Source organism: Ixodes scapularis, unplaced genomic scaffold, assembly GCF_016920785.2.
Source record: "Ixodes scapularis isolate PalLabHiFi unplaced genomic scaffold, ASM1692078v2 PGA_scaffold4__175_contigs__length_147842914, whole genome shotgun sequence".
NCBI lineage: Eukaryota > Metazoa > Arthropoda > Arachnida > Ixodida > Ixodidae > Ixodes > Ixodes scapularis.
The window spans coordinates 17,883,079-17,897,653 of NW_024609879.1; the positions used below are offsets into that span (position 1 = coordinate 17,883,079).

Genomic DNA, 14,575 nt, shown 5'->3' on the forward strand with positions numbered 1-14,575 from the left:
CGGTTGTGGATAGACGTGGCAGCAAGTGCATCGGCGACGGGCGGAGGGGGGGGGGGGGGGGGGGGGGGGGTCGAGCGGGAAAGGGAAAAGCGCACATTAGTCGCCACGGGCGGAAGAGAAAAGAAACGTCCCTTTTTAAAGGGATACTGAACCGAAATTTGGATTTCACAAAGTAAGCCTGCAGAAGTGTTGAACGGGACGCTACGAACTCCAAAACATCACACGTACATCGATATCTCAAACGGAAGGCCGTACTTTTGGAAAAGAAAGGCGCGATCAAGCGGGTTCTTTGACGTAACTGTCCTCCGGGAGAATTTGAGGATGAGGAGAGGCGGCCTCGCTTCTCTCCTCCTCGCTTCGGTTCCCCAGCTTGACGGGACGTTACGAGGAGGAGAGAGAATGGGAATCGTGGCGTGCCTTGTCTCGTTGGCCTCGTCGGCCTGGTTCAATCGCGCACTTCTTTTCCAAAAAATACGGCGATCCGTTAGATATATCGCCGTATGAGTGGCATTTTTTGGTTTTGCAGCTTCCTGCCTATCCGCCCGGCCTTGTTTAGTGAGCTCGGAATTTCGGTTCAGTATCCCTTTAAGTGACTTCGAGGGGGGAACGCAATAGAAGCAACTCCTTTTGTAGTATGACCGTTATTGTGCACACGTGGGGCATAGCAACACACCTAAAAGAGCCTAGTAATTCACACATTGTTTTTGTTTTTTTCAGACCACTGAGTGCAATAAACAACAAATATATTGTGTGCTAGAGATATTTGATTTTAAAATAATACAAAAATAAAAAAAAACATTTTCAAAGGGCTAACAAAAGTGTCATATTTTAATCGATATTAAAAATAGATATATCTATTCTAATCAAAATTTGACAGTTGCGTTCTGTATATTCTAAAGCATATGTATGCCAAATTTGGTTGTGATGTGACAATATTAAGAACAAACGTGTTGGTACAAACACGTTTGTTCAAACACAAATTACATAAAGAGATAAACACGTTCGAAAGTTACGATGGATGTTAGCGACGCTCTTACGCAGGGGGAAAATATTTTCTTGCGAATAATTTTCTGTGAAAAATTAAGCTACAGAATACTGCGGTGGAAGTAAGACACTTCCGAATATAATTGTGATTGCGGGCGACGTCACAATTTGAAGAATCGCGCAGTCCAAAATGGCTCAAACTTATGCCGTTCTCGGTTGCCGGAGTTCTTCAAATGAGTATTCCACCAATTTCGCTATCATAACCGGTCATTATTATTGTAGAGCGCAGCTCCTAAGCGCCCGTTTCCGGCTTGAGCGGCGTCGCCGTCGGCGTAATTGCGCGGTTTGCATGCGACTCAGGTTGCATGCAAACCGCGTTGCATGCAACCCGCCGGCGTCGGCGTAACTACACGTTCCATGCAACCCAGATTGCATTTAGCCCAAGTTGCATGCAACCCGCCGGAGTAAATGCAACACAGGTTGCATTTATCCCATGTTTCATGCAACCCACCGGAGTCGCCGGGTTGCATGCAACCCGTCGACGTTCCCGAGGTCACGTGACCCCCCCCCCCCCCCCCCCCGAGGTCACGTGACGCCCCGAGGTCACGTGACCGACCCCCGAGGTCACATGACCCCCCCCTCAGTACCCTTCCCTCCTCCTCCTCCTCAAGAGCTGCGCTCTAATTCGGCATTACAGAGAGTTTTGTAAACGGCTTTCATTTTTTTATACATAAAATATGAAGATTCAATGATATAAAACAATGTAAAAGCTAAAATCACAAATAAAAAAAAAACGATTGCCCTTTTCCGACCCGCATCTCCCCTTCTAAGCACTGCATGCACTCTGAAACTCATTTCACCAATTTATGTCCTATGCTTTATTTTTTTCGGCGTTCTTTTATACTACAGCATGAAATGTTTTTTGAACGGAGCCCTCAATTCCCAAATTTTGTTCGCCCGTGCATTTCCCGCTGTGGGGATTTGGACACGTAGAGAACTTGCGCGAAGATGCGGCGGCCGCGAAAGGAGCGACCGTGGGGCTAGAGCACGGGACACGAGCGCGTGGCAGGAGTATGCGACGCTTGAACCGCGTACATCCGAACATCCTTTTTTGGACAAGCGCTGGGTGGGAAAACCACAACACCTATTCACTTTCCCCGCTATAGGTTTGACGGGGATATTGATCTCACGTGACCTACGCACCAAATCAGTTTCCGCGCTAAACTTAGCGGGGAAATTTGCGTCACGTGTCCTCTACACAAAATTAGATTCCCCCGCTAAATTTATCGGGTAAATGAACGTAAAGCGACCCACGCACCAAGCAAGTTTCTCTGCTAGATATACCGGTGAAATTGATAAAAATATCAATTTTTCGGTCCCCGAAAACAAACTTAAACGATCGCTCCTTAAATAGTGTATTTTGGGCATTATGGGAACTTGAAGGTAAAGGTCTCTGCCAATTTTTTTTTTATGTCCGACGAAATCTAGTCCGGTATTGCGACCACTTACCAATCTGGCAACGCTGCTTCTGCATGGTACAGACAGAGCAGCAGGCGCGGGCGCACGCAGAATGACCGCTTCGCTTCCCTTCCATGCTGTCGGTTGTTCTGGCGCTGACCTTGCAGGCTTAGTCAGTTTTCGGAGGCTCTTGCATAACGCTCCTGAACTCTTGACTTGTCGCTGTCCCTAAATACAACTGCTCTCGACATCTAGAACAACACCAGGAAAAACGGAAACAAAACACCAAGACGTGAATCATTCCAAGTAATTAACGATACAAAGTATACTGAAGGTTTCGTAAATTAAAAGCCACAACCATATTATCTCGGTTTTTATAGTTTTCCTGTTCGAAAACGCGATTAGCAGCTCTCGCTACTCTTACTAAGTAATCGTGCGAGTAAGCGCATGGTGTCCGTGTAAATTGTGTGCAGGTTCAGACCGGCTTTGGGCGCATGGGTGACACTTACTGGGGCTTCGAGGGTCACGGCGTCGTCCCAGATATCGGTATGTATTTGCGCTCTTCTCGTTTATTCTCGGCTGCAATTATGAGCCTGGAACGTGAGATCCCTGTAATCATGGTACTCGTGCCAACATTTTAACTTCATCGGGATTCAGCTATGGGTAGCGCTGCCCAATCTTTGTGGTTTCCGTTTCCCGTCACGAGAGATTTTGGGTTGCGGGAAAAATGCAGTCCAAATCTGACCACATTTCGAGTTCCGATTGCTGGAAGCCGGAAATGTTTTGCAAGTGGTGTGGCGTCACCGGTGACATGTCACCGCTTCCGCTTGCCGCATTTGGAGTTGAATATATTTCGGGACCCTCAACGGGCGGGCGGGAGAGAAAGGGGAGGCCACTCTTCGCCTCTCGCGAACCCTTCAGAGAACAGAGGGAGGATTAAAGAGCATGATGATAATGCAATTAAAGGCAGGTGTGCAAGCGAGCTGGACAAGAATGACGTCATTCTTGTCCAGATCGCTTGCACCTTTGTCTTTAATAGCATTATAGTCACAACCTTGAAAAAATGCAAGCCGTTCAACCTTGTTGGCGTTCGACTGGTGGCAGCTGATAAAACCTGTTTGCTCTACTGACGTTTAACTCCCGGTTAACTCAGTTGGTAGAGCGCTTCACTGGAAATGGAGAGGTCCCTGGTTCGATACCAAAACCAGGCGGATTTTTGCAGTCGCGCACCAGTCACGTAGCCGTGTTTGTTCTTTGTCCCGCTTGTTTCCCTTCTCCAGTGATTATTTTCGTCGTTCAAGAGCAGTCGTTTTTCTCCTTTTCTTCCCCTCGGCTATTAGCAGATCTCTCTAAATTCCGACAATAGGGGCTTTTTCCTTCCCCCAGCCTGAGACCTTCACAGCGCTGCGCCAGCTGGCAAAGACCATTGCTGCGGCCAACGCAACGAACGACCCATCCGACCCGACCCCACTCGGCACCTCTGGCAGTCGCATCGTCCTTTTTTTCTTGCAACAGGAAGAGAAAGGGGAGGTTCACAGTAGCCCGCAAAACATCGTCCTAGCCATATTTTTGAGCTAAATTACAGCATAGGGTGATATGCGAAACTGATTTCTGAGGTTTATTTTAAGGGGACTAGAATAATTTGCCCCTCGCTGTACATTTAACGTGAGCTTGTGTTTGTAATGCTGCATCTGGAGCGATGAGTGGGGTCATCCCAATCAGGTGTGCTCGGTAGCTCACCAATGACAATGACGAGTGACGTCACGGGCGTGCCCGTGCGCTAACGGGGCTTCGATAGGCTTGCTCGATGTTCGGAAGGCGGCTGTCTCAAATGGGCACCGTGTCTGGACGACAGTGACCATGGCCAAAGGAATCGGCAACGGCTTTCCCCTGGCGGCGGTGGTGACCACGCCGGAGATCGCCAGCGCCCTCAACGCGGCAAGCTTCTTCAACACCTTCGGAGGGAACCCCGTCGCCTGCGCCGTGGGTTCGGCCGTTGTGGACGTGAGTTCTGCACTCGCTCAACAGCATCGATATTCACTCTCTGTAGCTACGAAGGTGAGCCCGCGATTACGCCATACCATGGCTGCATGGAAGGACATCGCAAAGTCAAAGTACATAGCAAAGGTCACACGAAAATCTTCTTACGCAACGACAACCAAATTAACAAGTTTTTTGTTTTGTTTTTTAAGTTATGTTGTGGCTATGCGAAACACTATCATTTTATTTTGTGATAAGGATTTGTACTTGTACCTTCGTGCACGTACTTTTTTTGGTTATGTTGTGAGTCTGGCATCTGGCCACTTAGAATTTGCTTCTTAAAGGACCCAATTGACAATCTGGAATAAAGCACACCTTACGCAATGAAACGCGACCTCTCACTCAATTATGGCTGAATGACTTTAAAGGCCGACTACCAGCTCGCGCTTTCCACTTTTTACACACTGATACAAAGAACCGGACTCCCCGAACACGGATGTGTCCGCAGAGACACATCCGTGTGCAACAAAAACGCGACTCTCTCCACGAAGCTTACGCTGACATTCCTTATGAATGGCGTTGACTTGAGGTTGAATCTTGCATTTGCTTTGTAACTACTGAAGATGCCTCCCGCATAAAAATGAAAAAAAAAAATTCTGTTTTTTTTTTTTTTTTTTTTTTTTAAGTTGGTGTTTTTATTTTCGTTATGACGTCTCCCGGCTTTTGGAGTATATTTGCAAACAATAATAGGCAAACTCCCGAGTTCAAAGTAATTGTTCCAACAAAAAAATAGCAAGAAAAAAAAAACACGTCAAAGTGCACACGAGCTGGTGTAGCGGATCCGTGCGCCGACTTTTCTTTTTGTCTCTTCACTCTCTCTTTGTTTCCTTCTGGCCGAGAGAGAGAGACGATGACTTCTTTGTATCAACTTCAGGGACCAAGATAATCTACGCTGGGGAGAAAAGCGAAGTTTGGTGGAGCTGTAATTAGGACACAGCGTCTCAATGGGCCAACAGGATCTAGCCGACGTGTTGGGTGTCCAGCGGGTAGGGAAGGCCTTGCGAACGCGTTGTTTTCTAGCCACTCAGTTGCGCGTCCAGGTGGCAGCACTTGTTTGGAAAAAGATGGATTGAAAAGGTGTTTAGTGCAGCGGACGACATCTTCACAAAGAAACGAGGGAAGATGTCCGATGAAACTTTTTGAGAGCCAGATGTTGCTCAAGGTCAGACAAGTGTGAGTGGCAACAATAAACGCTCCTGTTTCTTACCCTAGGACAGTCAGGTTGAAAGTAACGCCGTAAAAGTGACGGATTACTTTTTGAAGTATCGGTCACTTACTTATATGGGAGTGTGATTGTAACTGTTACATTTATTTACATTTAGCCATGGATAATTTGTAAATGTAATTCCTGACTTTTCTTTAGTAACGTCTACAAGTCTGAGTTTAGACAGATTGTTTGGTCAATGATGCCAGAGACTCACTGCACGTGCCAGATATACTATTCTATCTCATGAGTAGAATGTCTAAAAAAAGTGACGTAGTACTCACATTATGTCTGAACGACTCTTGGCAGCCCCTTATGCTTTCTGGGCTGATGCATTGAGCTTTCGAACCGCGGGCGAAGCATTTGGCAGCCATATTTGCATTTGTAGCTAAAAGTAACCAAAAAGTAGCCAGGAGGGAGGTTTATGGGGCTTCATCCCCCCTTTCCCGAAACCCAGCCGATCCGGAGCCAACCCCAATTTTTGGTCGCCAGACAGGCTCGAAATGTGTAGCCAATTTGGCGCAAAGTAGCCACCAACGCTATCACTGGCGCCATCCTAGAGTGATTACATCACTTAGAGGTAGAGTGGGCCGTTTACCGGCTTTGGCTATTCTAGGCCATGTTGACTAGATGTAGTCCTAAGGTGTAGTCCTAAGGTGTGAGCAGGCACGTTCGTCATTCTAGTCTTGGATGTTCGCTGCAGCCTGAGCAAACGGTGAGGGTTGCTCCGTCGTCACACCGGCGCAGGTGATCGACGAAGACGGCTGCATGGCCAACAGCCGAGAGCGTGGCCGGCGCCTGCTGCTCGCCCTGGCGGCGCTCCAGCAGGACTTTCCGGTCGTTGGCGACGTGCGCGGCAAGGGCCTGATGTTGGGCGTCGAGCTGGTCCAGGACAGGGTATACTCCCTCTGCTGTCGCCTTAACAGATCCTACGTTAAAATAGTTTTGGAGTTGTCAGTGGCCCCTTTCTAGAGGCCCCTCTCAGATCCAGCTAGCGGCCGATGAAGAGCCCTCAGTTGGGTGTCTCGGGCGCCTGCCCCAGTACTCGCTCACTGCCTACTCGGGGCGGTTTGCTACTAGGCCCAGCTGTCCGCTTAGTTCGCCGGCGGTGTCGGCCGTCCGGAGAACTGCTCCGCTCAGCGACGACGTGTCCCTGTCCAGGAGACCAAAGAACCCCTCCCGGCTGCCCGGGTCGGTGCCCTCCTGGAATCCTGCCGGGAGATGGGCCTCCTCATCGGCAAGGGAGGCCTTAACGGCAACGTGAGTTCGCTCTCCGTCTTTGCAGGCCCAAGGGACCAACGAAAGGAACTCGTATCTAACAATTTTGAACGTCTTGGCCACGCGCGCTATATATTTTGACAATCGCTCTCGCAAGAGAACCGGTAATTAGTTATAGACCGTTCCATTAGGGTCATAGCAGAGAGGGTAAAAGAGAAAAAAATGCACTTCCCCTCTCACCCCGCATGTCGTCCGCTCCGCCGAGTGGGCTGTAGCTAGCGTCCGGCTGGCGTGCAAACCCTGTTTAAAATCGCGTCATTTTGGAACTTTCAAGCACAGATGCGTAGATTTTGGTATGCGAGTTGTCGTGTAATATTATGCTAGATAAAAAGACTCACAGTGTTCAATTGCGCTGTTACCTGCGTGCAAATAAAAAAAAATATATAAGGAAAACTGTGTCAGATTGGCCGGTCTCTTTGGCGAAAAGTAAATCCGGTTGCTGTACCTTTTTTACTATAAAAAAGTTCGTACTGGTGTAGGCCTTTAGCGACCTTGAGTGGAAGTCTGAAATAATAAATAAAACGTGCTCTCGTGCCGCAATACAAGCAGTAGTTGAGGGTAGTACTGCCGGCTGACTTAACTGCTATTTAAGTCACGGAAAAAAGATATGCTAGCTGATCATTTAGCAAAATAGAACAACAGAGAGCTATATATAGGCTGATTTTGGAGTAGCCACAACTATTCTAAGAACGCGAACCACTTCACAACGGCAGCCACGAGCGAGAGTTCGATGTTCGTTAGAGCCCGCCGATACAGCCCAAAGATGGAGAACGGCAACCTCCCGGTTTGTCGTCTGCTAGCGGAGTCGGCGGCGTGCCCTCTCTCTCATTTTACCCCGCCGAACCCGCTGAACTTCCCGGATGTGTGGAGAGGGCGCTGCCGTCGAACAAAATGGTGCCGCCCAGAGAGCGCTAAATGGAATGGTCTATAGAGTCTCGCCACGGACGTCTTAGATTGGATCAATCGCAGATCTTTTGTCGCTGTTACACACTAAGGGTGTAAGGGGGAACACCCTTGGGGTGTTATAGCCCTTATGCTTCTTAGGGTGTTTGCCTCACCTCCTAGGACGAGTGCTGCTGACACCCTAAGGCTCTTCAGCATCGCTCCTAAGAGATGGCAAATATCCTAAGAAAATTAGCAGCATCCCAGAAATACATATTTTACGAGCAACGGGCCTACGAGCGGCACGCCCCACACAGTTGCACATGCACAGAACCCATAATCACAAAATCAATAAAACAGCTGTTTTAGTTCTACAACTCGGCTTGATAGCCGAGGTGTACAACTAAAGCGCGAATCACATGTACGATGAAACCGTCCGATCCGACAATACGGCGGTCGGAGGCGAGGGTTTTTTCAACGCTCTCCGGTGCTACGAAAACCCTCGGCCCTGAAGGTAATTCCGGCAGTACGCACGTCGGATCGGACCTTTTCGTCGTACATGTGTTTCGCGCTTTATTAAAATAGCCTGTAAAAAAAGTAATCGGGGTTTTTATTGGCCCTACTGCAAAACCTCAGTGTTTTATTTTTGTACTCTTTGATGCGTACTTTAGCTGTTTAATATTTTATATCGCACCGTCATCAAGGCTCTCGTAAAAGATAGGGCCGTCAGTTTGACTTCAGTGCGCTGTACGGCGAACTGAATTTTTAGGGTGTCGTATGTGTGACAACAGGTGTAAAAACCACACCTTTTTTTTTTTTTTTGGCATACTCGACAGCTGAAAGATACTCGTTGTCATGTGGCCGCCTTTGCGATGCGCCGAGAAACATGGAGAGGAGGAGGCGAGAGGGACGTCAGAACACCGTGCTCTTGTTGGAACGATTAAAGGGTAGACGTGAAGCTAGCAGCCTTTGTCCCCACCGCACTCGTCGAACGCGGAACACCGGCGTCCGGCGTTTGGCTTTCGCATTCGAACGCGTTCCAGGAATGCAGTGGAATCGTACCTTCCAGAGCTCGGCGTTCTGACGTCCCTCTCGTCTCCTCCTCCCATCCTCACTCTCGTCGCATAGACCCTATTCATAAGTGGGCGCCATCTAGCAGCTGCTGTGCCCATTATACGAGTCAGCCATTGTTTGGGCACGTACTCTGAGCACGCATCGGACACGAGGCTTCCGTCAGCGTTCGGCGAGGGCTCGGATCCAATCACGCGCTTCTTTTCCACGAATGGATGGATGGATGATATTAGCTATGCCCTTTGTAACGGGCGGTAGCTTGCGCCACCTAGCCTGAGAAAATGATTTCCTCCCACACTTAAATACCCGATTTGTTTCCCTGTACATCCCTGCAACTATCACCGGGCCGGGGGAATGAACCGCCAGGCTGACCTTTGGAGAATCGGGCTAATACAAAATAAAAAGAAAAAAAGAAAAACGCACCCTCGCCTTCTCCCCCCGGCGAGGGAGTCGCCAATTTTCCTCTGGTTAACCTTGTGGGGTTCTTTCCAAAATCCAGACCCACTGAGAGACAGGGTTGAGACTTCCGGCTGGAGCCACGTGGGTCTCCTTCCACCAATGCTCTAACCTCATTTTCGTTACCTCAACCCTTTTATAATCCACCCTCCCATCTTTTCAACCGAAACCCAGGTGTATATCGAATAATTATTGCCTCTAGCAATTCTTTCGACCGGGAGATGCATTCCGTGAACCCGAAGATATTATGCTTGCCGTCAAATCTTGACGCCAACATAGCAACATACGCGTAGCCTTCACAATATTATAGACTCTTTTTGAAAAGTGCATCGAGCAACACTGGCAGTCGCTATTGCTTGAGGGGAGAACAGACATAGAGGCCTCTACGTCTGTTCTCCCCTCAAGCAATAGCCACTTTTGAAAGTCCCTATTGTGAATGCACTCTTGAAAAAGGGTCTGTAATACTCTGAAGGCTACACGTATGTTGCTATGTTGGCGTCAAGATTTGACAGCAAGCGTAATATCTTCGGGTTGACGGAATGCATCTCCCGGTCGAAAGAATTGCCAGAGGCAATAATTATTCGATATGCACCATTCCACTGCTTACGATCTACCATCTAAGCGAAAAGCGCTGAGTCACTGGGCCCCGGACTCATGTGCGGCGTCTAATATTCCGCAGATGAGAGCTACTGCGGATGTCAGGACGTGAGCCCAGTAGACAAACATGGCAGCGCGCAAGAGCTAACTATTAGAACGACCTATAAAAAAATCATGATTTTTGAGGAAAAAATTTAAGCATACAAGATTTATATTATTTTATTCTGCTTTGTTTTATTTAAATCATATTAATTTGATTTAAATCGCTGTAGTTGGAAAATAGCGATTCATCACTATATAATGTGCCTTTCAACATGGCCAATTGATTGATCAATTCGTTCGATAATAAATAACTGCGGAAGAAAGAATTACTGGAACCGTAAGGTACAGTTAATTTAAAGGGACAATGAAGGCAATTTCGGACATCTTTTTGGCGATTGAACTGGGTTCCAGGCACGTCTCAGGCCACGTTGCCCAAATTTCAGCCGAAACCGGCGCTTGTGTGCCGCGCAAATCAATTAAACAGTCGCGGTAATAATCGTACTGAGATCGACTGGGGCGACGCCCCGAGAGTTGCGGGAGAAGTCAGGAGAAGCGGAGCTCACGTGACCGATGCGAGGCCAGGAAGCGCGACGTCACAAGAGACTCCTCAGCGATTGGTCGAAACGAGAGACGCGCCCTCGGTCACGTTTTGGTTCTCGGTTTTTAGGAATACTGTTCTAATTTGCGCTTGAGTAACCATGAAAAGCATAAATCGGACCGGAAAGGATTACTAAACCGTAAATAAAGCAGCATAATTGTTTTTTTCTTTGCTACGCTGGACGCAAAACGGCCAACGAGCAACTATGGGCACTTCGGCATGCGGGCCGCTCGTTACCGGCTGGTCGGTCTCCCTCGGGTGATGGCGGAGGCCGCCACACACGCACTCCCGTTCCGTTTGTGTTGGGTTACTGAACGGAAGCTCGAACTCGCTCGCGAGAGCGGCATTGCCGTCCATGTTGACAGATTCGACGAAACGACCGCGCCACTGCGCTGCTACAACCTACCGCGGTAACCAGAATCTGGTTCCCTAAATACTACCGATACCGACTATTCACACTTGACGTACTTCCTTCGTAGGCACAGAAATACGCGTCACAAATGGCTACAAAAAATTGGGCAGCATGCTATGTTCCCAAGAAGCATAAAAACACCATTTTAAAAAATTAGATAAAATCGTCTTCATTGTCCCTTTAAGTACTTTCTATTGATATAATGCCCACCATATCTAAATAAAAAAAGCTTTCTTTTTAAGAGCTTTGTTTGACTGGATAGAAGCGGATAGACCAAACTATAGCCCACCTGAACTTTTTGTTGCTTTATTTGTCTTTCGTGTTCCAACTTGATTACAATAAGACATTCTAGAGTTCCTCTTTTTCTATTTGCGTTTCGATTGTGTTGCAATAGGACGTTTGTGACTGACTAAATGAAACGTAGAGATCAAGCTTAGTGCTCTGCTTTGTTCAGAAGAGCACTTCTTTTTGCTCGCGTTCAGCTTGATATAAATCTTTCTTGCTTAGTTATTTTATTTATTGAAATATAAACCGAATGCCCATAAAATTATCAAATAATAGATACACGGAAAATTAAAAAAAAATATTTTTTTTCGGGATTAATTTTGGGGAAATGTTTGATTTCAATAATCGTAGCAAAACTGGTCTGATTTAAATCAGAATAAGATTAATCATAATATAAGTCACTATTTAAATTGCATCGATTTTTATTCTCCATCCTGGGTACAGTAGTCGCTAAACTCCGCTGCTTGTATCGGATGTAAGGTCGCTTACACTCTTTTCCGCACCCTTCTTACTCCTCAATACTGAAGGCGCGCGTCCCATGCAACAGCATCCGATTTTAGGACTAGAAAGGTACTCAAAATAAGCTATTGTCCTGAAAGGGTGTAGCCAGATGGGAGCCCACGATTAAGAGTGTAAAAGTGTTTAGTGTGCAAGGTGAGGCATTACAAGTAACAGCGGCATAGCACCGGTATCGTGCCACAAAAACCAATAGAAAATTTTATAAAAATCGTAACACGGTTGTTCAAGGTCAGCATCAATTCGGAGTTTTTTCGCTGTTTCCCGATCTAAAAGAAAAAAACCGGCTCGGGTGATACGTTTCCGGGTATATACCGATAAGACGGAAGCCTAACCATCACGGTGTCTGGCTTGCCCCGGCAGGTGCTGAGGATCAAGCCCCCTATGTGCATCACGGACGCCGACGTGGACTTCACGGCGGCCGTGTTGCGGAGGTCCCTGGAACGGCTTTCCCAGCAGTGAGACGCCGCCGAGATGATTTGAGTCTTTCGTCGGCCTCAGCAAACCCTCAACTAGGAACCCATGTCAAAAATAAATATTTTTTTTTTGCTAGGTTATTCAATTTTCAACATTAATACCCACCGTTTTTTTTTTTGTTTTTGTTTTTGTTTTTACAGCGGAGCTGTTAAGGGCTAGGTTCCTCAGGATCGTGTCCGGTATGTCGACACATACCTACCTGGACAGCTACTGCCATCTATAAGCGACGGCGGCAAGCACACAACCAGTATGGTTTCCGCCGTCGTTCGTAGATGGCGCCCACCTTTCCAGCTATAATAGAAGAATGGATAGTTGGGCGCGTTGGTGGGAATTTATCGTAGGAAACAGCGCGAAAAGCAGACGACGACGAAGAAGAAGCACACAGTGTATCGAGTACAGCTCCGCTGGTCTTCCTTCTTCACGAGACTGGAAAGGCTGAACGATTTTTTTTTTTCTTTTTGAATTACTTGAGAGGTTTTCCTAGTAACACTGAAAACTTGATGAAAGACGTAATTTGTGCCAAATTCGGGCAGTGCATGCAGCTTCTTCCCGACGGGTTACGAGAATTGTGATTGAGTGAAAGAAATGCTGGGAAAATAAAGGCTCCAACAGAACAAAAAGAAAATGTGCAATGTACTTTTTTAGACTGCGTGCTCTACCTGCAAGTTTTACAACGTATGACGTCTCGAAACGCCCTTTGCCGACGCCGAAGCAGCTGCGATACACGTTTGATACACGCGCGTAAGCTCTGTTCGTTTTTGCAAACACAACACTTGCCCCTGTGCAAGCCCAGTACAGCTGACGCTGTAAAATAAAAAGAAATCCCCGCAAATGTTGATGCCCGACCTAACTTGGCTATTTGCCCTACTCGGCCGTCTGCATTAGCGTCCGGCGCTAACTTTTACACGTAAACCAGCTGATAGGGGGTGGAGAGTGTGTTCGTTGCTGCGGAGGAAAGGGGAGTGCATCAGGTGTGACGTCATCGCGCTGGAATGCGACGTGGCACGCTGATGGTGGTGCGCTTCACCTGACCGGGGAGACACTTCATCGCACAGCCGACACCTAGCTTGCAAAGGCAAATTCTACAAGGTTCTAGTACGAGGTGGATTCAGTAGGTAATTGTAATTTATTTGCACTATAAATAGTTGCGTGCGCGGCGGCTTGCGCATATGCGCCTGCTACCGGCAGGGGCGGATCCAGACCTCCATTTTGGGGGGGGCGGTTCCTCGGCGTAAAACGGGGGGGGGGGGGGGGGGGGGGGGCAGGGAGTGTTTATATTTTTTGTGGAGTCATCGTTTTTACTAAACTCTGATAACATAATATAGATCTTGAGAGCTTTTGCATCGGTTTACCTGTAGGGGATGAACTCTTTGAACTTTCTGTGGCTATGCACACCGGGAGGCACTCACTTGATCGAATGACGTTTTAGCGAACGCCCACGTTTCATCGAACGACACTTTAGCGAATAGTAGGACGCCGCGAAGCGGCGTTTTCGGGTGGGCCAAGTGAGTTCATATTTTTGTAATGAGTTGCCGCAGACTGTCGCCGCGAAGCGGCGTAAAGCGCAGCGCGACGGATGGGTTAACGCGCGCCCCCGTTATTCGCTAAAACGAGCATTCGCTCAAATGTCGCCGTTCGCTAAAATGTCATTCGCTCTTGTGATATGGACCCATGCACACCAAGGCACACGCTCCCGTACTTTTGACTGCATAGCCTCAGAAAGCTGGGCATCTTTCCAACGCAATGTCTCTGCTCGTGCGGAAAATCACGTGCAATTGCAAGCCTACCAAAGCTATATTCACGTGCACGCCACACGTGCCTGCTCGTATGGGGGCACCAGTCAGGACGCTACACTGTAGCGTCCTGACTGTAAATTTGACCGTAAAATTTACTGTCAAATACCAGGCACATGATGCTGCCAAACTTGTACAGTAAAAATAACGGTGCACTGTAAATCTGGTTTACGATAAATTTAAACGGGGACCGTAGAAATCTACGGTCGGCCTTCAAATTTGCGGTAAAAAAAAAAATTTACAGCGCGCCGTTATTTTTACGGTGCAATTTAAACGGCGAGAAAGGTGGTAGTATTCAGGTTCATAACATCATTGTATAGTGATGTTATGAACTCAATGATGTTATGAACCTCGACTGAACCAAGCACGTTTTGAAGGCTTTCAGCAAGTTGGCCGAACATGTATTGTTTGTACAAGAAATGCCGACGTTGAAATTCATAAATGTTTTTTTGAACTGTTGATACCGGCATAAGAAGCGTTCC

The 14,575-nt window shown here is 47.6% G+C and overlaps 1 protein-coding gene across 1 annotated transcript in view; it reads left to right on the forward strand.

Moving 5' to 3' along the window:
• Window positions 1–12,380, forward strand: part of LOC115312900 (alanine--glyoxylate aminotransferase 2, mitochondrial) — a 36,161-nt gene extending 23,781 nt beyond the window's left edge. The window contains exons 8-12 of the mRNA XM_042293454.1: window positions 2,916–2,988; window positions 4,298–4,446; window positions 6,434–6,583; window positions 6,848–6,946; window positions 12,187–12,380. Coding sequence (XP_042149388.1) covers window positions 2,916–2,988; window positions 4,298–4,446; window positions 6,434–6,583; window positions 6,848–6,946; window positions 12,187–12,285 — 570 coding nt within the window. The 3' untranslated portion in view covers window positions 12,286–12,380. The remainder of the gene's footprint in view (window positions 1–2,915; window positions 2,989–4,297; window positions 4,447–6,433; window positions 6,584–6,847; window positions 6,947–12,186) is intronic.
• The last annotated feature ends 2,195 nt before the right edge of the window (window positions 12,381–14,575 follow it).